Source organism: Camelus dromedarius, chromosome 16, assembly GCF_036321535.1.
Source record: "Camelus dromedarius isolate mCamDro1 chromosome 16, mCamDro1.pat, whole genome shotgun sequence".
Lineage (NCBI taxonomy): Eukaryota > Metazoa > Chordata > Mammalia > Artiodactyla > Camelidae > Camelus > Camelus dromedarius.
The window spans coordinates 45,060,621-45,082,118 of NC_087451.1; the positions used below are offsets into that span (position 1 = coordinate 45,060,621).

General features: G+C 37.4%; 1 protein-coding gene across 3 annotated transcripts in view; it reads left to right on the forward strand.

The window, feature by feature from the left end:
* Nucleotides 1-21,498, forward strand: part of METTL16 (methyltransferase 16, RNA N6-adenosine) — a 61,625-nt gene that overhangs the window by 26,621 nt on the left and 13,506 nt on the right. For all 3 annotated transcript variants that reach the window (XM_010986407.3, XM_031468549.2, XM_064495818.1), the window contains 4 exons: nucleotides 734-849; nucleotides 2,899-3,041; nucleotides 16,468-16,537; nucleotides 17,709-17,798. In XM_010986407.3, coding sequence (XP_010984709.2) covers nucleotides 734-849; nucleotides 2,899-3,041; nucleotides 16,468-16,537; nucleotides 17,709-17,798 — 419 coding nt within the window. The remainder of the gene's footprint in view (nucleotides 1-733; nucleotides 850-2,898; nucleotides 3,042-16,467; nucleotides 16,538-17,708; nucleotides 17,799-21,498) is intronic.

A 21,498-nucleotide genomic window follows, 5' to 3' on the forward strand; every position in this document is an offset into this window, starting at 1 on the left:
ACATGAAACTGTGCTACAAATAGTCAAATCCCCTTAGTAATTAGTTACTTTTTATTTTTGTGCTTATTGTATATATAAAGGACTGTTTGTTTTTGGCATGAAAGAGACTTTATGTGTCTTTTTGGAAGAAATAGGCTTTTCTTACTAGTGTTAAACATATTCTTGTAAGGGGAGATACTAATATATTATTAATGAGTTTTTTAGTTATCTATTCCTATATTACAAATTACTCCAAAATCTGACAGCTTTAAACAATAAACTTTTATTGTCTCTTAGTTCCTATGGCTCAGAAATTTGGGCGTGGCCTACCTGTGTGGTTCTGGCTCAGAGTCTTTCATGAGGTTACTGTTACCTGAAAGATTGGGGAGAGAAATTTGCTTCCAAGGTGGCTCACTTACATGGCTGTTGGCAGGAGGCTTTAGTTCATTGTCATGTGGTCTCTCCTTGGGGCTACTTGAGCATCCTTATAGCATGTCAGCTGGCTTCATCTAAAGCAAGTAATTCAAGAAATATGGCAAGGAGGAAGCCATGTTGTTTTTTATGACCAAGCCTCAGAAGTGATACCCTGTCACTTCCATCATATTCTCTTCGATAAAAACAAGTCACTGAGTGAAGCTACATTCAAGAAGAGGAAAATCAAATTCTATCTCTTGAAGGGACTAGTGTCAAAGAATTTGTGGACATATTTGGAAACTACCACAGTATTAATAGTAGTTACTCTTTTTTCTCCTAGTGGTAAAAGTACCACAGAAAACACTCCTGATGGATGCTCTTAAAGAAGAATCTGAGATAATCTATGACTTTTGCATGTGCAACCCTCCCTTTTTTGCCAATCAGTTGGAAGCCAAGGTAACATATCTTCTGTTTTAAAGTAGTTGATTATTTATCTAAGTTTTGTTTGTTTGCAAAGATAAGAGCAATTTTTATTTTGGAAGCTGTATCAGTTAGGATGCTTCTGGTATCAAGCACCTGAAAACCTAATGCAGATTGCCTTAACGGTGAAGAAAGTTTACTGGTTTACATATCTGAGAAATCCAGCAATACCATGGACTTCAGGAAAAATTTGATCAAGGAGTTTAATCGTAATATCAAGGCTGAGGCTCTGTTTTTCTAGGTTCCCCTTAGCTCTGATCTGGCCCTTCGTTGTTTTTGTTCTCAGGCTGGTTTACTTGTGGCAGAGTAATATTTCAGGACAGGGAGAGAGCTCTTTTTTTCCCCAAACAATTGAACATTTGGATTTCTTCTGATTGGACCAACTTAAGTTACAGTCTACTCCTGCGTTAGGCTTATTGGCTTTAGTAAGCAAATATCTGATTTGATCTTTCCAACTTCAAATGAAAAATACATTTGCTCACAAATATGGAAGGAGGTACATTGGCTAAAAACAACTAACTTATTTTAAAAATCAGTAAAATACTGATTTAACCTAGGTTTTCCTGCAAATGGAGAAAATTTAATATGAAGTGAGTAATATTAATCAGAAGGAAACAAGGGGATGTGTATGCTTAAAACTTTGAAAGAATAAATTGTTTTTAGAATCACTCAGACACCCTAAAAGTACCATTTATATACCTCATAACAAATTTCAGGTGGATTAAATTTGGAGGGGCTCATAGGGTAACTCTATGTTTAATTGTTTGGGGAGCTGCCAGAATGTTTTCCAAAATGACTGTACCCTTTTTTGTTCCACTGTTAGTAGTGTATGAGAGTTCCAGTTTCTCCATACCTTTGTCAACACTTGTTATTATCTGTATTCTTAATTATAGCCATCCTGGGGGTATGAATTGGTTTCTCATTGTCATTTTAATGTACATTTCCCTAATGGCTAATGATGTTGAATATCTTTTCATGTGTTTATTGGCCATTTATATATCTTCTTTGGAGAAATGCCTAGTCATATCCTTTGCTCATTTAAATTTGGGTTTTTCTTTTTAATATTATTGCAAGAATTCTTCATGTATTCTAGATACAAGTCCCTTATTAGATATATTATTTGCAAACATTTTCTCCCATTCTGTGGGTTGTTTTTTTACTTTCTTTTCTCTTTCTCTTTTTTTTTTTTTAAATGGAGGTGCTGGGGATTGAACCCAGGACCTCAATGCTGTGAACCATGCACTCTCCCACTCAGCTATACCCTCCCCTCTCTTTTTACTTTCTTGATGGTGTCCTTTGTAGCTCAAAAGTTTTTAATTTTGGGGGGGGTAATTAGGTTTATTATTTATTTTTAAAGGAGGTGCTGGGGATTGAACCCAGGACCGTGTGCATGCCAAGCATGCACTCTGCCAGTTGAGCTATACCCTCCCCTGAAGTTTTTAATTTTCAGGAAATCCAATTTATCTATTTTTTCTTTTGTTGCTTATGCTTTTGGTGTCATATATAAGAAACCATTGCCTGATGCAGGGTCATAGAGATTTACTCCTAAGTTCTCGTTAAGAGTTTTTTATATTTAAATCTTTGATCTGTTTGGGTTATTTTTTAATATGGTGTAAGGTAAGAATGGATTAAGTATGTATATTTAAAAAATGAAACTATAAAGTACTAGAAGAAAGCATAGGTAAATATTTATGTAGTTTTTGGATAGAACATTTTTTGTGTATGATATCAAGACAGAAGACATAAAAGAAAAAGTGACCGAATTGGCTACATATAAAGGTACAATGTTAGTATGTTTAATCACAAAGTAGAAGGTAAAAACCCTGGGAAGGAATATTTGCATGAATGCAGTTGTTTAAAATGTAATATTGCAGTGGCTATATGATCTATAAATCCTAAGTCTGGCATGATATTTGGAAACTAAAATTACATCCAAGCATTCTTACTTTGAACTAGATTATAGTCAAAGACTTTGTCTTAAGGTGTAAAAATTTTTCACCGGTTTTTTTTGTTTTTGTTGTTCAGGGAGTAAACTCTCGAAATCCTCGAAGACCTCCACCTAGTTCTGTAAATACAGGAGGTATCACAGAGATCATGGCAGAAGGAGGTGAATTGGAGTTTGTTAAAAGAATCATCCATGACAGTTTACAACTTAAAAAAAGATTAAGGTAAGTTGGTTATTACAACCTGAGAATATTTTCCTCCTGTGTAATTCAGAAAGAAATCATGTTACTTAGAGGAAACGAAATCACAGTGGTCTGAAGAATAAACAGATCAAAATCAAAAAGATAGTAGATGCTACAGTCTGCAAAGACCTTGTTTCTGAGGATGATCTCATGCCTCTAATTGATTTGTGTTTTCTGTAACCATATAACCATACTACATGGGTAGAAAGGAGGAAAATACCATATGATTGTATTGCTCCCATTAGTGTGGTTCTGTGATGGAACAAAACTGATTCAAATATGGCTTTTGATTAGAAAACAGATGGGTTCAGATCTGTCCCATGAACCAGAATAAATTTGTTGCCTAGTCCTTGAAGCAATTTATTTTCTTGGAATCGGTCCCCCAAACAATGACAGATGTGAGGACATTGAGCTGTCAGGAACTTAATGAAGGGAAACTGAGATCACTAACCAGTTCCAGAGGAGAGTTAAGGCTATTCCTTTTTAAAAGCTAATTATTTCGGACAACACACCTGTCATTAAGCAGCATAAGGTACTCAAAAATAGCTATTTGTCTCACTTGTCTTCTCACCCTGCCAAGTGTTGTTGAAATGATGGATAATGTAGTAAAAGGGCTTTTAATCCTAGGAATTCAGCTTTGTAACACAGAGATTTTTTTTAATTGTGGGAAAATACACATAACATAAAGTTTACCATCTTAACCATTTTTGAAGTGTACAATTCAGTGGTATTAAGTATATTTGTATCGTTGTACAGCTGATCTCCAGAACTCTTTCTACTTGTGAAACTAAAACTCTGTACCCATTAAACAACAACCCCCCTGTTCTTTCTCTTCCCCTAACCCCTCCTACTTTCCATTCTACTTTCTGTCTTCTACAACCATGCTACTTTCTGTCTCTATGAATTTGACTTATCTAAGTGCCTTACATAAGTGGAATCATATTTGTCCTTTTGTAACTGGTTTCTTTCACTTAACATCATGTCTGCAGTATTCATCCATGTTATAGCATGTTTCAGAATTTCCTTCCTTTTTAGGGCTGAATAATATTAATATTCCATTATATGTATATACTGCACTTTGTTTATTCTTTCATTTGTTGATGAATACTTGGGTTACTTCCACCTTTTGTCTATTGTGAATAACATTGCTGTGAACACAGATGCGCAAATATGCCTTCAGTTCTCTGGGTGTGTACCCAGAGTTGGAATTGCCGAGTAGGGAAGACGTTTTTTTTTCTTTTGGATATATAGGTGTTTAAAGCTACTTATCTTAGTAAACGACCACTTCCAAAATCAGTAAACATCCTGATTTGCTAAATGTGAATTTATTTAAATATTTATGGAAAGTAGCTGGATTATTGGATGGTCTGCCCCTCAGAAAATTTACACAATATTAAAATCAAATTTTTGCCTTAATTGATTTCTTCAGAGATCCATTAGGGTATGAAGAAAAAAGAGGTTTAAGTTATACTCAGTATGAAGAAGAGACTGAGTAAGTAAAATAAATTTTAAGAAGCTCACAGAGCACTGAAACTCATGACGAGGGGTACCCAGGACCGTTTGGCCATTTCTGTGTCTGTCAGCTTTTCAGGGGACTGGAACCATCCAGGAAGATGGGGAAGGTTGTTTTCAGGAGCCCTTTTTTAAAAAAAATTGAAGCATAGTCAGTTACAGTGTGTCAGTTTCTGGTGTGCAGCATAATGTCCAGTCATGCATACACACACACACACACACACACATATACACACACACGTATTCGTTTTCATATTCTTTTTCATTAAAGGTTATTACAAGATATTGAATATAGTACCCTGTGCTATACAGAAGAAATTCGTTTTTTATCTTTTTATGTATAATGGTTAACATTTGCACTTTCAAACTCCCAAATTTATCCCTTCCCACCCCCTTTCCCCAGTAACTATAAGATTGTTTACTGTGTCTAAGTCTGTTTCTTTTGTAGATGAGTTCATTTCAGTAAATTATTATTATTTCTAAAGTTTCATTTGAACTACAGAAATCATATTTTAAAGGAACACCATTCTAAGGGAGAGAAGTTGGTTGATAGTTCCAAGTCTGCCTGTATCTGGCTTTATGGCAGCCCCCAAATTGAATGAAGGGTGAACGTTTGGTAGGAATGGTTAACGTTTGCTAGGAAGGGTGCATTGCTAGAGCCCGTCATGTCTCTGGAGAGTAAACCATTTCAAGGTTGGGGTCATATATGGGACAAGTTACCTGGTTATGATTCATTTAAAGGAAGGGTCCAGCAGTCTTGTCTGCTCTGTCAGGACTCAGGCAGGGTAAGAGGGTCAATGAAAGAAGGGAAGAATGAAGTGATTTTCATTGAAAAGAGAACAGAACAATTTTTTAAAAAAAAATATTGCTCACAAATTGTTTATAATTTCACATTGTAATGGTGATTTTCATTTGTATATATTATCAGTTCATGTCCTCCTGTATATTTTTATAGTTGACACAATGCTTATACCATTATGCAACTCTCAAACTTTAGAATGCTGTTGAAACTGCATATTTTGAAGCTCTGAAAAATAAGGGATTAAAAACAAGTATTTAAACCCCACCATCTGCTTCTTATCCCTCTTCTTGTTCCTGAAGAAATGCAAAAATTAAGCCAAATTTTAACATCATAGAGTGATGTAAGTTAAATTTGTTGGACTGATCTTGGTGATGGCACTCAAGATGCCTCACCTCCCCGTTAGGATTCATGGCTCACCTAAGTCATGCTCAGCAGCAGTTGCAGTTTTGTATCTTAAGGAATTTTGCAGCTGGGAGGCCCTTGGGAGAGAAAGTTACCCAACCTCTTAGTTGTACAGATTAGAAATTTGGAACCCAAATCTCCTAATTCTGGTCCAGGGCTCTTTCTGCCACCCATGCAGCCTCTGTAGCTCAGCCTGCAGTTAGACTTCTAAGTGCATAGCTTTCCCTCCCCTTCCCTTCCCTTCCCTTCCCTTCCCTTCCCTTCCCTTCCCTTCCCTTCCCTTCCCTTCCCTTCCCTTCCCGTCCCTTCCCTTCCCGTCCCTTCCCTTCCCGTCACTTCCCTTCCCTTCCCTTCCCTTCCCTTCCCTTCTCTTCTCTTCTGTTCCCTTCCCTTCCCCTTCCCGAGGTATAATTAATATGTGATACTGTATTAGATAACCTTTCTATCACTGATGAAGATTTACAAGTGTTTATCATTTTTACCTTTCACTTTTTTGTGCATGTGACTTGAGCTTACTTAATAGCATTTTCTTTTCTAGAGATTCACTCATCTCTCACCTTCTAAATAAATTAGCAGACTTTATCAAGCTCCTCATGGCCTAGATTCCACTCTTGTCATTGGTTATGAGGTCTATAGATAATGCCCTTTATGGCAATGATTTTATGATTTTTCCAGGAACTAGAGTTACAAAGTTCCAACTTAATACTGTTTTTACTCCTTTTTGCTTTTTCCTTTCCATTTCTTTCTCCTTGCAAGGTGCTGGAGACTTCTTGGATCTGGGCAAAATCCAAATACCTGATGATGGGCAATAAATTTAACAATCTGGGCCTTTGGAAATGTGATTCTTTGACTTTTAAATTTTGTTTTCTCATTGGTAAAATGAAATAATAATAGCTATCTCATACCTCCTAGGGTTGTCATAGAGTAAATGAATATATATTTGATATAATTAATAATAATGGGTACTAAATAGAATCATTTTAACTCTTGACTGCTTTAGAAATCCAGTAGATTTAAATACTATAGTCTACCGGGTTGAAAGGAAACTTTGAATACTCTGTTATTTTATTCTAATGTAGAGTCCCCCTTTTGTTTTTTAAACTAGGTGCTAGCATAGTTATGGGGTGCTGTAAGTGATAGTTGCAAGAATCATAAATTTTATAACTGAGCTTTTAGTGAATACTCCAACTGAAAGACTGTCCAGTTCTACTACAGATTTGACCTACCTTTATAAAAGTGTAAGCCATTTCATTTTCCTGGTCTATAAGGTAGACAAGGAAATAATACCTTTTATGGTGTTAAATGTTAAAATACGGGACAAGCAAAATATGTGGCAATATGAGTTCAGAATGAACAATGACAATAATAAATTATAACCTGAATAATTGTTACGCTAGAATGCCAGTTAATAAATGTATAAAGGATAATAAAGTTAGAAAAATCACCATTTTGCAATCATTATAGTAATAATTAATTTGTAGAAGAATCAACAGTGGAAAATTTGAAGAGGCACAGGATATTTTCATAGTTTCAAAGAATCTCCCCACAGATTACCTATGATTACAAAGAAAGTATGGTAACTTTACAGTGGTGAGACTAGGGGATACCACCTTGACCAGGTGGCCACCTCCTGACGTGAGTCACGTGGAGGGACACACAGCACCTCTGTGCTCTTCATGCCCAAAATGTTTAACCTGAATTTAATGATGAGGAAATTTCAGACAAACCAGCCTGAGAGATTTTGTAGGACAGTTCTTCGAAAATATTAAGGTTATGAAAGTGGGGGGAAAAAAACAAGACTGCAGAACTGTTCCAGATTGAAAGAGACTAAAGAGACTTGAAACGTAAATGAAATGCATGATCCTAGATTGGATCTTGCATCAGGGGAGAAAGTTGATATGAAGGACGTTATTGGGATAATTGGTGAAATTTGAGTGTGGGCTCTATTCCAGATAATAGTATTGTGTGAATGTTAAATTTTGCCAATTTAATCATTATTCTGTGGTTATATAAGAGAATATCCTTGTTTTTAAAACATACATGCCAAAATACAGGGTTAAAGGGCATTATATCTGTAGCTAACTCTCAGATGATTTAGGAAAACACACATAGAGCAAGCAAATGTGGGAAAGTGTTCATTGGTGAATCTGAGTGAAACGTATACCAGAACCGTTTGTACTAATCGTGCAACTCGTATACGTTTGAAATAATTTCAGAATAATTTTTTTGAAACCTGCTGTCTCAAAGGAATTACTAAATGCTGTAATGAGTGGAGTGCTACTTTCATCATTAAAATAGTATAATGGGTTCAAAGTCTCTTGGGGAACTAGATCTTCCTTTTCATTTTTTTTTCTACTTGAATTTTGATTAGTTGTCACAAGTTGCCTGTTGAGAGTAGCTTGGATCTAATGGGTAGGCATTTTTTTTTTAAGTGAAGCTAAAACAATTTTTAACATACCCAATTACTTCCTCTTTTTCTATAAGAAATATAACTTGCAGAAAACAGTGTATTGATGAGATTAAATCTTAAAAGATTCACAATACAGTACTCAGCCTACAGTAAGGGTTAAAAGAAATATGAACTCTGCGAAGCCTATGTGAAGTACCAGTGACATATTTAACTATTACAAGTCTTAGTTATCTAAATATTTGCTTCTTTTCATCTCCTGAGGAAATATATAGCATCTTTCTTTTGTCTCTGTTCTGAGCCTTTTCTTGGCTTCTGATAACTCTGATCTAATCTGTTCAGGAATGCTAATTTTAAAGAAAAGGTGTTAATTAACCTATTTTATACTGTTACTGTGTGAACACTAATTGTTCTTAATTTCTTTTCCTTCATCTTATTCCTAACATACCAAAGGCTTTTCATTCCTGGTTAATGATTTTTCCATTTATACACTGCCTTCTTAAAGGGAGATTATTATTTTTCTTCCAAACCTTTTAAAACCACCAAATGAAATAGATTATGCTTTAAGTAAATTTACTGAGGTTTGTTTAAAGTAGTTTAGGTAGAACAATGGTTTATTTGTGTTTTCAGAGCAGAAAAGGGATTGATTAAACAAAAATAGGGATTGTCACCTGTCGTTTAACCTACAAACAGTAAAAACAAAATATTGGTTAATGCACACTTCTGCTAAAGCAGTATAATAGTATTTGTCATACTTTTACAATTAATAATATTTTCATTTATATTATTTAATGTGTTAGGTTGAACCTTATGAAATTGCCAGTCTTCAACAGTTTTCAACTTATAAAAATGGCAGTTTTTTTATAGTTTTAACTTAGTGTGTGATTTTAGAGGCTCTTAAACTCACTTAAAGTTGTAGTCACTTTAAAATTCACCTTCATAGTAGCTACTTTACATAAAAACAAATAAATGTTGAATGAGTATCTTAATCTGAAATTTCTCTTTAAAAATAATGTGCAATTAGATGAATTTCAAATAACAAAAGAGTAATTATGGTGCTTGGTGAAAAGGCAGGATACAGAATATGTATTACTCATGTAAGGTATGTTATAAGGCAAGAAATATCCAAATATTACTGTGTTGTTACCTATTCTTTATATTTGAAGATATAAGGTACATCATATTTAGAAATTTATATATTTAAGTAAGTTTTCTTGAAGTACAACTTGCATACAGTACATTTTCCAGTTTAAGTGTACAATTTGATGCATTTTAACAAATGTGTACATTACCACTATCACAGTCAAGGTATAGAACATATCCATCACCATAATAAATTTCCGTAGTGGCCCTTTGCAGTCTGTTCCCATTGTATCCCAGCCTCTAGTGACCATTGATTTTTCTGTCACAGTAGTTTTGCCTGTTCTAGACTTTCATATAAATGGAATCATACAGAATGTAGTTTTTAGTGTCTGGCTATTATTGTAAATATTTAAATTTTTCTGTTTATTATGATGTTTTGACACCTTAAGAAAACTTCTCTGGCTGGGAGGGAGAGCCCCTACCTGGGCTAATCAATTCTTAGAGATGGCAAAGGACCCATCCTGAGCAGGCCTGGGATGTGCAAGCCCAGAGCTCTCCCTCCTCTGTCTGCCCTTTCTTCCTCCCCTTCAGCCATCCCAGGGCTGGGTGCCAGCTATGGGGACCACTCCACAGCCAGAGCCCACTGAGGTTATCCATACTAGCCCATCCCACACTGCTCCCCCTGCCCTGCCCATCCTAAGTAAACCTCAGCAGAGGCCATGGCCTCCACCTTCCCCTCACTCCCATCATCTGCCTCCTGACCACCCTAGTGTCTTCCCCATGGGGCCCTGCTTGGGGAGTCCTGCCTCCTGTCTCTAGGACCTAGGCATAGAATAAACTTTTTCTCCTGAGCCTCCTATCTCCTGAGGCACTTGACCGACCATCTCATAACACAACATAAAACAGGCTTCTTTCATGTAACACATCCATGCTTTGTATCAGTACTCTCTCCCTTTTTATTGCTAAGTAGTATGCCGTTATGTGAATATACCACAATTTGTCAATCCATTCACCAGTTGATGGACATTTGGATCATTCCAGGTTTTGGCTAGTATGAAGGACACCACTAAACATTTGCATACAAGTCTTTTTGTGGACTTAAGCTTTCCCTCTATCTTGAGTAAATACTTAGAGTAGGATTCCTGACTCAGGTTGCCAGACTGCTTTCAAGTGGCTGTACTATTTACATTCTCACCAGCGATGTATGAGTGTTCCAGCTGACACCATTTGATATTGTCATTCTTTTGGGTATATCCATTCTAACGGGTGTATAGTGATATCTTATTCTGGTTTTAAGTTGTATGTCCCTGTTGACAGTGATATGGAGCATCTTTGCATGTGCTTGTTGATCATTCATGTATCTCTTTTTTGTGATAGACTTTATTTCTTAGAGTAGTTTAAGGTTCACAGCAAAATTGAAGGGAAGTTACAGAGATTTCCCATATACTCCTGCCCCTACACAAGCATAGTTTCCCCCATTATCAGTATCCCTCACCAGAGTGGGACACTGGTTAAAACTGATGAGCCTACGTTGACACTTCATTATCACCCACAGTCCATTGCATTGGTGCATACGTTCTGTGAGTTTGGACACATGTATATTTACATGTATCCACCCTTATGATATCATATGTAATATTTCTCCTGCCTTAAAAACTCCCTGTGCTCCGCCTGTTTTTACCCTTTCCCCCCACCACTGATCTTTTTACCATCTCTATAATTTTGCCTTTTCCAGATTGCCATGTAATTGGACATCATGCACTACATAGGTTTTTTGGATTGGCTTCTTTTACTTAGTAATATATATAAAAGTTTCCTCCATGTCTTTTTATGGCCTAATGGCTCATTTCTTTTTAGTGCTGAGTAATATTACATTAAGTGTACCACAGTTTATCCATTCACCTACTGAAGGATATCTTGGTTGCTTCCAATTTCTGGCAGTTATGAGTAAAGCTGCTGTAGACACCCATGTGCATATTTTGTGTGGACATACGTTTTCAGCTCCTGTGGGTAAATACCAAAGAACATGATTGCTGAATCTTATGATAACAGTATGTTTGGAAGACTGCCAAACTGTCTTCCAAAGTGGCTAGACCATTTTTTGCCTTTCTGCTAACAATGAATGAAAGTTTCTGTTGCTCGACATCCTCACCAGCATTTTTTGGTGGTGTCAGTGTTCTGGATGTTGGCCATTCTGATAGGTGTGTAGTGTATCTCATTGTTTTGATTTGCATTTTCTTGATGACATATGATATGGAACATCTTTTCATATGCCTGTTTGCCATCTGTATATCTTCTTTGGTGGGTATCCTATTAGGGTCTTTGGCCCATTTTTGAATCAGGTTGTTTGTTTTCATATTGTTGAGTTATAAGAGTTTTTTTGTATGTTTCAAATAACGGTCCTTTGTCAGATATGTTTTCTGTAAATATTTCCTCCCAGTCTGTGACTTGTCTTTTCATTTTCTTGACAGTATCTTTTACAGAGCTTAATGAAATCCAGATTATCAACCCTTTCTTTCATGGATCCTGCCTTTGGTGTTAGCATCTAAAATGTTATTGCCAAATCCAAGGTCATCTAAATTTTCTCCTATATTATCTTTTAGGAGTTTTATAGTTTTATGTTTTACATTTAGGTCTGTGATCCGTTTTGAGTTAATTTTTGTGAATAATTTAAGATTTGTGTGTAGATTTTTTTTTTTTTGCATGTGACTGTCCTATTGTTGCAGTACCATTTGTTGAAAAGACTATCTTTGCTCCATTTCATTTCTGATATTAGTAATTTGTGTGCTTTCTCTTTTTTTCTTAGCTTGGCTAGAGACATTGATTTTATTGACCTTTATAGAGAACCAACTTTTGACTTCATTTTTTCTGTTGATTTCCTGATTTCAATTTCATTGATTTCTGCTCTTAATTTTTAGCATTTTTTTTTCTGTTTGCTTTGGATTTAATTTTCTTTCTCTCTCTCTTTTTTTTTTAAGCTTCCTGAAGTGAAAGCTTAGATGATTGATTTTAGATCTTTCTTTTCTAATATATTTGTTCAATGCTATAAATTTCCCGTAAGCACTGTTCACTACACAAATTTTAACAAGTTGCATCTTCATTTTTATTTAGCTCAAAATATTATTTAATTTCTCTTGAGATTTCTTCTTTGACCCATGTGTTATTTAGAAATATATCGTGGGTTTTTTTGTTTGTTTGTTTTGCAGGGAGGAGGTAATTAGGTTTATTTAGTTTTTTGATGGAAGTACTGGGGATTGAACCCAGGACCTCATGCATGCTAAGCATGTGCTCTACCACTTGAGCCATACCCTCCCCTCTAGAAATATATTGTTTAATCTCCAAGTATTTGGGGATTTTCCAGTTATCTTACAGGTACCGATTTCTGGTTTAATTCCCTTGTGGTCTAAGAGCAGATGCTGTATGATTTTTATTCTTTCAGATTTCTTAAGGTGTGTTTCATGGCCCAGAATATATGATCTATCTTGGTGAATATTCTGTGTGAGCTTGAAAAGAATGTGTATTCTACTGTTGCTGGATAAATAGTTTATGGATGTCAATTATATCCAATAGATTGATGGTGGTGTTGAGTTTAGCTATGTCTTTTCTGATTTTCTGCCTGCTGGATCTGTCCATTCTGATAGAGGGGTGTTGAAGTCTCCAACTCTAATAATGGATTCATCCACTTTTCCTTGCATTCTATCAGTTTTTGCCTCATGTAGTTTCATGCTCTGTTAGTTACAAACACATTAAGGATTGTTATGTCTTCTTGGAGGACTGTCCCCTTTAGCATTGTGTAATGCCCCTCTTTATTCTTGATAACTTTCCTTGGTCTGAGGTCAGCTCTGTCTGAAATAAGTATTTCACTCCACTCCCTTCTTACTTGCATGATTTCTTAAGACAAATTGAATATAATTCTTATCTATAGGTAGGGTGTATCTTTTTCTGGCTTCTTTTGGGATTTTTTCTTTGTCTTTGATTTTCTGTGGTTTGAAAATCATATGTCTAGGTATAGTTTTCTGAGCATTTTTTTCTGCTCAGTGTTCTCTTAGTTTCCTGGATCTGTGGTTTGATATCTGACATTAATTTGACGGAAATTCTCAGTCATCATTGCTTCAGGTATTTCTTTTGTTCTTTTCTCTTTCTGCTGTTCCTTTCTTTTCCTTCTAGAATTCCCGTTACACATATTTTACACCTTTTGTAGTTGTCCCACAGTTCCTGGATATTGTATTCTGGTATTTTGGTTTTTTCCTCCCAGGATTTTTTCTCTTTGCCTTTCACTTTTGGCAGTTTCTATTGAGATATCCTCAAGCTCAGAGATTCTTTCCTCAGCTGTCTTTAGTCTCCTTAAGAGCCTATCAGAAGCATCCTTCCTTTCTGTTACAGTATTTTTGATGACTCCAACATCCTTGCCATGTCTGGTTTTGATACTTGCTTTATCCCTTCAAACTCTGTTTTTTGCCTTTTAGCATGTTTTGTAATTAAAATAGGAGGACATAATGTACTGGGTTAGAGGAACTGCTCCGATAGGTCTTTAGTAATGTGGTGGTAAGATGTGGGGGAGGGGAAGCATTCTGTGGTCCTATGAGTAGGTCTCAGTCTCTTAATGAGCCTGTACCTCTGGATTGTGAACTTCACACATGCCTCTCAGTTTTTTCCCCTGCTTTGGTGGAAAAGGATGGCTAGGGTAGGCTGGAGTTGGATCGTGCCCCTCCTCTGGGTCAGTCAGGCTCTCATAAAACCCCAACAAGTGAGGCTCTGGTTAACTGGTTTCTCCTGAGTGCAGACCTTGCTAAGAACAGGATGCTCTGCCCTAATCCAAAATGATTCCTTTCCCCTCCTGCTGCTGATAGCATGAGGGACTTTTTCTCCTGTACTCATTGTGAGAATCTGGCCAAGCTCCTGTAGATAATATTCACAAAAGCGTGGGGTCCCTGATGACTGGGTGCCCCTGGAGTTTTTATTTCTCAGACTTGTCAATGCTGAATCTCCAATAATTTGTCAGTTGTAGTTCAGATTTCTCTACCTCAGCTTTGGTTGTTCCCATGGAGGTTTTTGCTGGTGGGTTTCTGCTTTGGTAAGTTGTGATTCTTTGTATTCACCTGTCTGTCTCCAGTTTTAGAGGCCCTATGAGTGAGTTGCTTCTGTCATGGATATAGGAAGAGTTGTTGACTTTTCAGTTTGTTCAGCTCTTATTGTTAGGACAGAGTTGTAGGAGTTCCTTATGTATGCTAAATATGAGTCCTTTATGAGACATGTTTTGCAAGTATTTCCTCCCAGACTGTGGTTTCTCTTTTCTTTCCTTTTCTCTCTCTCTCTTTTTTTTTTTTTTTTTCTTTTGGCCTTTTCATTTTTATAACAGTGTCTTTTGTTTAAAATCATCTGAGTCTGTTTCTGGCCTATATTCCATTCTTTTGATCTGTAGGTCTATATTTATGCCATTACCATATTATCTTGATTATCAAAGCTTTATAATTAAATTCTTGAATTCAGGTAGTGTAAGTCCTCCAATTTTGTTGGGTTTTTTTCAAGATCGTTTTGGCTGTTTGAGATCTTTTGCATTTCCATATAAATTTTAGAATTGGTTTATCAATTTCTATGAAAAAGCCTACTGGGACTTTGGTTGGGATTGTGTTGAATTTATAGATCAAATTGAAGAGAATTGATACCTTAACTGTGTTGACTCTTCCATTCCAACATGATATATCTCTTACTTAGATCCTGAAATTCTTTTAATAATGTTTCATAGTTTTCTTACACATATTATGTTAACTTTTTTCCTGGGTGTTTCATGTATTTTGATGCTATTGTAAATTGTGTTTTAAAATTTTAATTTCTAGTTGTGTATATAAGGAAAAACAATTGATTTTATATTAAGCTTTATCTGTGATCTTGCTGAATGCATTTCTCCTAGATTTCATAGAGATTTCTACATAAATGAACATGTCTTCTGTGAATAAAGATAATTTTACTTCTTTCTTTTCAGTTTGTATATATTTTTTCCTCTCACCTTATTATACTGAGTAGAATCTACGGTGCAGCTTTGAGTAGAAATGTTTAAAGTAGACATCCTTGCTTCATTCCCAATGTCCCAGCTGTCTGGAATCCAGGAATTGTTTCATTTATTGCTTTCTGTGAGTTCTTTCCCTAGCCTTATGGAGTTCCGCCCCACACATGCAGATCATAATTCTGCAAAATACTCCAGGGAACTCCTCTGCAGATGCCCAGAATTCTCTCCCTGTGCAGCTCCTTCCTTCTTGTATTTTGCTCTTCTGATCCTTACTGCCTCAGCCTCTCTGAACTCCAATCTCTATCTCATTAATTCAGCAAGATTATTGGGCTCTGTTTGAGTTTCCGTTCCCTGCATTGCAGCTTGGAAATTTCCTTCAGGCAGTAAGCTCTGGCAGTTGTAGGGCTCACCTTGTTTTTCTGAGATCATAGGTCTTCACTGCAGTTATCCAGTGTCTGAAAAATTGTTTCATATATTTTGTCAAGTTTCCTAGTTGCTTATGGTTGAAAGGCAATTCCCATGCTAGTTAATCCTTCATAGGCTAAAGCAGAAGTCCTGTGTCAATTTTATACTTTGCAAACTTTGTAGAATAATCAGAAGAAATAAATTCTATCCTTTTACCTTTTAACGAGTTCACTCCATCTTCATACTCCCCCTTCTGGATTTGTATTTGCCATGGAAGAAATTGATTTCATGTTCTGTTGAAACTTTAATGCAATATATATTCTTTTGTTTGTTTGTTTACGTATTAATGCAATATATATTCTTACATTTTTGTAGGTCAAGGCATCTGAAAATATAAGTCATGCTAGATTTCACAATTTCTCTTAATATGGTGTAGGGGGTGTTTATGTATTTTTTATTGTTATTTATTAACTAATTTCTGTCCCAGAGATAAATGACCTATATTCTGAGCAGCACAGGTGAGACCTCTCTCTCTTTCAGTCTCTTTCCAAATAGAAATAGCCCTAAAATCATTGGAGAGGCTAAGTAGCTTTTTATTTAAGTTACTTTGGGCTTGCTTCCCTTCCCTAGATTTGTTCTTTGTCTAAATACATTATATACAATTCTTGTTATTGTCAATTGTAACTTAACTCCATATTTGTTTGCTACTGTTCTCATTTTGTTTACAATGCTTAGTTTAAAAATGTAACCACATAAAAGTGTTTGACTTGTCTGATTTTTTTTTCTCTAGATGGTATAGCTGTATGCTGGGAAAGAAATGCAGCCTGGCTCCTCTGAAGGAAGAACTTCGCATACAAGGGGTAAGGCTTTGTCATTACTGTTCTGGTGTATCCGCATTTGTTTGTTTTTTTAATGGAGGTACTGGGGATTGAACCCAGGACCTCCTGCATGCTAAATACACACTCTACCACTGAGCTATACGCTCCCCCTGTGATATATCCACTTTTGATGGTACTTGGAGTATAGAATTTACCTTTATACCTTAAAACTCTAAATGTGTTTTTTGTTTGTTTGTTTTATCTTTGCTTATTTATTTTTTAATTTTGTAATTTGGGGGCTAAAGAGGACTTTTTATAAATTATTAAAATAAGACCTTCTTTGACCACTAAGAAAAGATGGGGAAAACAGGATGAGTAGAATGTCAGAGAGAAGCCAGAAACCAAAAAACCTGGTGTCTACCTATTACTGACCCCACGTCTTGACTCCTTTGTAAGTGCAGAAACTGAAGGCTACATAAGTTAAGGGGCTGGTCTTCCAGGTCTCAGTCTAGTTATCAATGTCAAAGAACAGCTAGAACCAGAACAGTCCTCAGTCCGATGTGCTTCCTACTGTGGTGTGATCCACACCATTTCAGCTCCTTGCTTTTGTTTTGAAAAGCAGGTGACAAATAGATACTTCCCCGTCTCCCCTCCCACTTCATGGTGTTTTGGCATGAGTAAGCAGGAGCAGGATGACTTTTCAGAGAAGGGGCTCAGATGTGGGGTCAGTGGTAGAACCAAGTTTCTGACATTCTATTTATCGTATTTTTCCCCACAACAACTTTTCTTTGTTAAAATTGTAACAGCTACAAGGTAGTTCTGTTTTCTTTCCTAAAATCTGGTAGACAAAAGGGAGACTACATAGCTGTGCCTAGGTAGACTTCGGTGGCTCTGTTTCCTAAAAGAAAACAAAAAACATTTGTATCATTTTACCAATGATTCTCTGAGGGCTGTTTTGGGTGTTTCAAATATTGGACCTTCAAGCCAGAACTATAAATTCTCTCTAATGTTTTATGGGAAGAAAAAACCTATAATTTGTTGAGAGATAATTTATTCATTGATTAGTTAGGCAGCTATGTATAACTGTTCTTGGACTGTAGTGTTTGTTAACTGATAAAAAGAAAGACCAATATATAATTTAACATAAGACAGCAGCCAGAAACATATTAGTAAAATTAATAGAATGATGAGATAACTGTGTTTTCGGTTTCAGGTTCCTAAAGTTGCCTACACTGAATTCTGTCAAGGTCGGACAATGAGATGGGCTTTAGCTTGGAGTTTTTATGATGATGTAACAGTACCAGTAAGTAGAGACCTCCCTTCAGCTTCTCTGAATTCCAGCACATGGTGGGTTTTAGAAAGTCATAAGTGAACTAAATCTATGCTGTCTTTTTTCCCTGAAGTTTGCCCCAAATGCTTATGTCAGAATGGAAAGTGGTGGTAAACCAGACAGAGTCCTGGAAGGCTGACCCCGGTAGCCATGGAGCTTTCTCTGTGGGTTTGTGCTACTCAGTGATTCTCGCTCAGCGAACATAAATAAATAGGCAATGCATCTTTTAGAAATTGAAAGTTCAGGCACTATAACCTGTAGAAACACCTTGCAGGTATGATCATTCTGTTGGACATATCTCAAGAATTGAAATTGAAGTCTTTCTTTTCTTTACCACTGCTGTTTTCCTAGAGTAGCTGTCTCCTGGGGTTCCTGGTGGATACAGAAATTGCCATTTGGGGTTGTGGGGTTTTGAAGTGTAGAACTTAGGGATCATTCCAGTTAAAAGTTCTTTCTCAGCTTTGAGAATAACAGTGGAACATTGACTGGTTTTGAAGCTGAGTGATAGTTCATTGTCATGTTTTGTCTACTTTGCATGTGCCTGAGCCTGAACATTCTTCTGTAACAGAACGTTTAAAAAATGATTTATTCCACAAACTTCTCTTTCTCCTCCGTGCTGCTGCACATAAAGGAAAAATGTTTCTGAGCTGGTTAGACTGAATAATTTTCCTGGGCTGTGCTAAGGGGCGGTAGTAGAATGGCATCTGTTGGTTCTCACGTTTCCCTTGAAGAAATGATCGACTTGTTGCCTGGAGCTGCCCAGCTTACGTTGCCACACGCATTGCTCAGGGTGGGCTCTTTCTTCCCATGGTATTTATGGAGGCCTGGTCCTGGTCCTTGCGGTCTCTAATCCCATGTCCACACCATAGGCTTGTTCTAGGTGCTCCTTTCCCCAGGTCTTGGCCACTTTTGGTCTCTAAAGACTCTCTTAAATGTTGCTGTGTGTACGAGCCTCCTTCCCTTCTCTCATAGGACAGAGAAGTAGAGACGTGTGCAGAAGTAAAAGCGGACGATTTGCAGGTGTTTCTGAACACACGAGCTCAAATTTGAAATTGAGCCTTTCCCTCCTGTGCTCTGCAAGTAGGTGTGCTGCTAGATTGAAATAAGTTCCCCAGTCAAGTTTGAATGGCCTGTGTGATGGGATCCTAGACTCAGTTCTGTGCCATGCAGTAGGGTATCTGAGATTAGTGTTTGAAATATCCACTGGTTAAAAAGATGAATCTGCTTTTTTGACCTCCCTGAGGGATTCTCCTTTTTTGTCATCTTCCAGAATATCAGGACTTTCCCACCAAACGGTTAAAATCATTAGTAACGCCCTAGCTTAACCCTGTGTAGACATTAACAGCTGCAGGAAAATGGAACTGCACCTGTTTCCAAATGCTTTGTGTTCAACCTGCTTCCCACACTTGTTGGCATTGCAGGTGGAAGAGCTGACAATGAGCCCCGGCGTTCTCGGTGCCATCTCAGGGACCAGAGTCAGCCTCACCCTTTTGAATCAGTAGCTATTTCAGATCAAAATATTAAAGAGCACTATGTTTCAGTGTTAGAAAAATCAACTTATTTTGAAAAGGAATCTTCTAAGCCTTCCTCCCTCCCACCCTGTCTTTTAGGCCATCCTTGAACCCTGTTCATAGTTTCAGCCATCAAAGAATGCCTCTTCCTAAGGTCCTTAGGTTTCTCCCACCCCAGAGTACTCACCCCTCCCCCCCGCCCCAACCCAAAGCTGTTAATAATGCATTCCCAAGTGTTCCATTAGGTGCGCTTAAACTGGTACAGGGAAAATGGCAATTTCTGATTTGTGGTAACCCAGCAACAGTTTCTTAGCACTGGTGCCCTGGATCAGCAACTGCTTTCCCAGGGGTGGTCCCAGGGCACTCAGGAGGTTTTAGTGGGCTCTCCTCTTGGTTCTCTTTCCTTCTGTCTGGACCTCTCTCCAACCCTTGCTTTTTGGAATGGTCACCTCATTTTCCTCCTCTTACCCCAGTTGGCAGTGGCGAGGGAGGAGTTTGCTGCTTTAGATGAGGAGAGGAAGCCAAGGACTAGAGCTAGTTAAGCAGAAATATTGACCTACTTCCCCACCCTACCCCCACTCCCTCCTTTTTAGGGTAAATGTGCAGGTTACTATGGCAACTTCTGTTTCACTTATCTCAGACCTACTGACTCGTTTCTGTTGGTGTTCAATGTTGAAAAATTCTAATTCACTGCTGATTCAAGTGCCCACACTAAAGCCCATTGCTCTTGTCTGGATTTATTTTAACAACAAAAAGATGAGTCCTGGTGTTGATATAATTTTGTAGAGTCATTTCTGACTGATGACAAATATGAGGAAGCATATTGTAAGGACTGTTCTTTACCGAATGTTAACAAACCACTTAGAATGCCTCTTTGTCTCAGCTTCTCCTCTAATTGCTCAAGGCATTATTTTAGTTTTGCTTTGCTTTCAGAAGTTTGACACTTGTTAAAAGAAAAAGGAAAAATAATGTGGCTCCAGTAAATTGTGCACTCTTGGTCTGAGCATTGCCCAGGAACTCTGGTTTTAAAAAAATGACAGCCCCCACACCTCCCCTCCCTCCGCCCCATGTTCAAGACATTTCCTTTAAGCCTAGGTTTTTCCTGTCTAGGGAGTAATAGCTAGACGGCTTTTTGGAGAACAAGTGGAGGGAAGAGGGCTTGTTTCTTAGGTAGCCTGGTTAGTGTGTGGCAGGGCTTCTTTTGACAGTGCTCTACTTGCTGTTCCATAGGTTCTCCCGCTGGTTCTAGAGGGATGAGCGAGTCTGTGTAGGTGCCCAGGGGATGACAGTGGGGGCAGATGTCCGGCTGGTACTTCAGGGCCTGCTCTCATTTTAACCAGGGCTGATCTGCTTTTATCAATATTATGTATTGATTTTATTTGTTGAAAGGATTCTGCCATTAAGATCTGGTGAGAAAACCAGTACTACACCAGACTGTAGAGTATGCTGTAAGACAGATGTGATGATTAGGGAGCTGAGCTCTTGAGCAGAACCAAAGCTAAAGACCCTCCTCTTAGTTACTTTTCTTATGAAGTGTAACGTTCAGTGTGATAATATCAAAGAAATAAGATCCTGTTTTCCATCCCTCACGATGATTAGTTTTATGGGTGGGGAAAACGTGTGAAGTATTGATACAAAATTTATATGAGTAAGTACCGAAGTGAATGGTAAGGACCAGAATGGTGGGAGTTAGGGAGTTCGATAAAGGAAATGATTCAGGCGAGGCTGCTCTGAGAGGACTTCATGGAGGCAGCATTGTCGTCTGACTCGTAGTTGGTGCTCAATTTTTGTTGAATGTTAAAAGGAACCATGCAGGACTTGTACTAAGGAGCAACGTTGCTGGCAGGATGATAATAGGTATAATATATTTGAAGCACAAGATACAGTCTTTGTTGTGATTTGAATGCTTTACACACATTCATGTCATTTTATTTAAACCTAACAACAGTCAGATAGGTGGTATTATCCCCACTTTCTAGATGAGGAAATTGGAGACTAAGAAGTTGGAGCCCAGATAAGTCTAATTTCACAACCCAAGCTCTTGGTCACTGTACTGCCAAAGGACTGCCTTTTGCTCCAGCCTGGCCGTGGATTAACCTACTCACGCAGCCCCTCACTGCCCTGCTTATAGGCTGTCTCAGCAGCCTTTTATGTAACAGTCA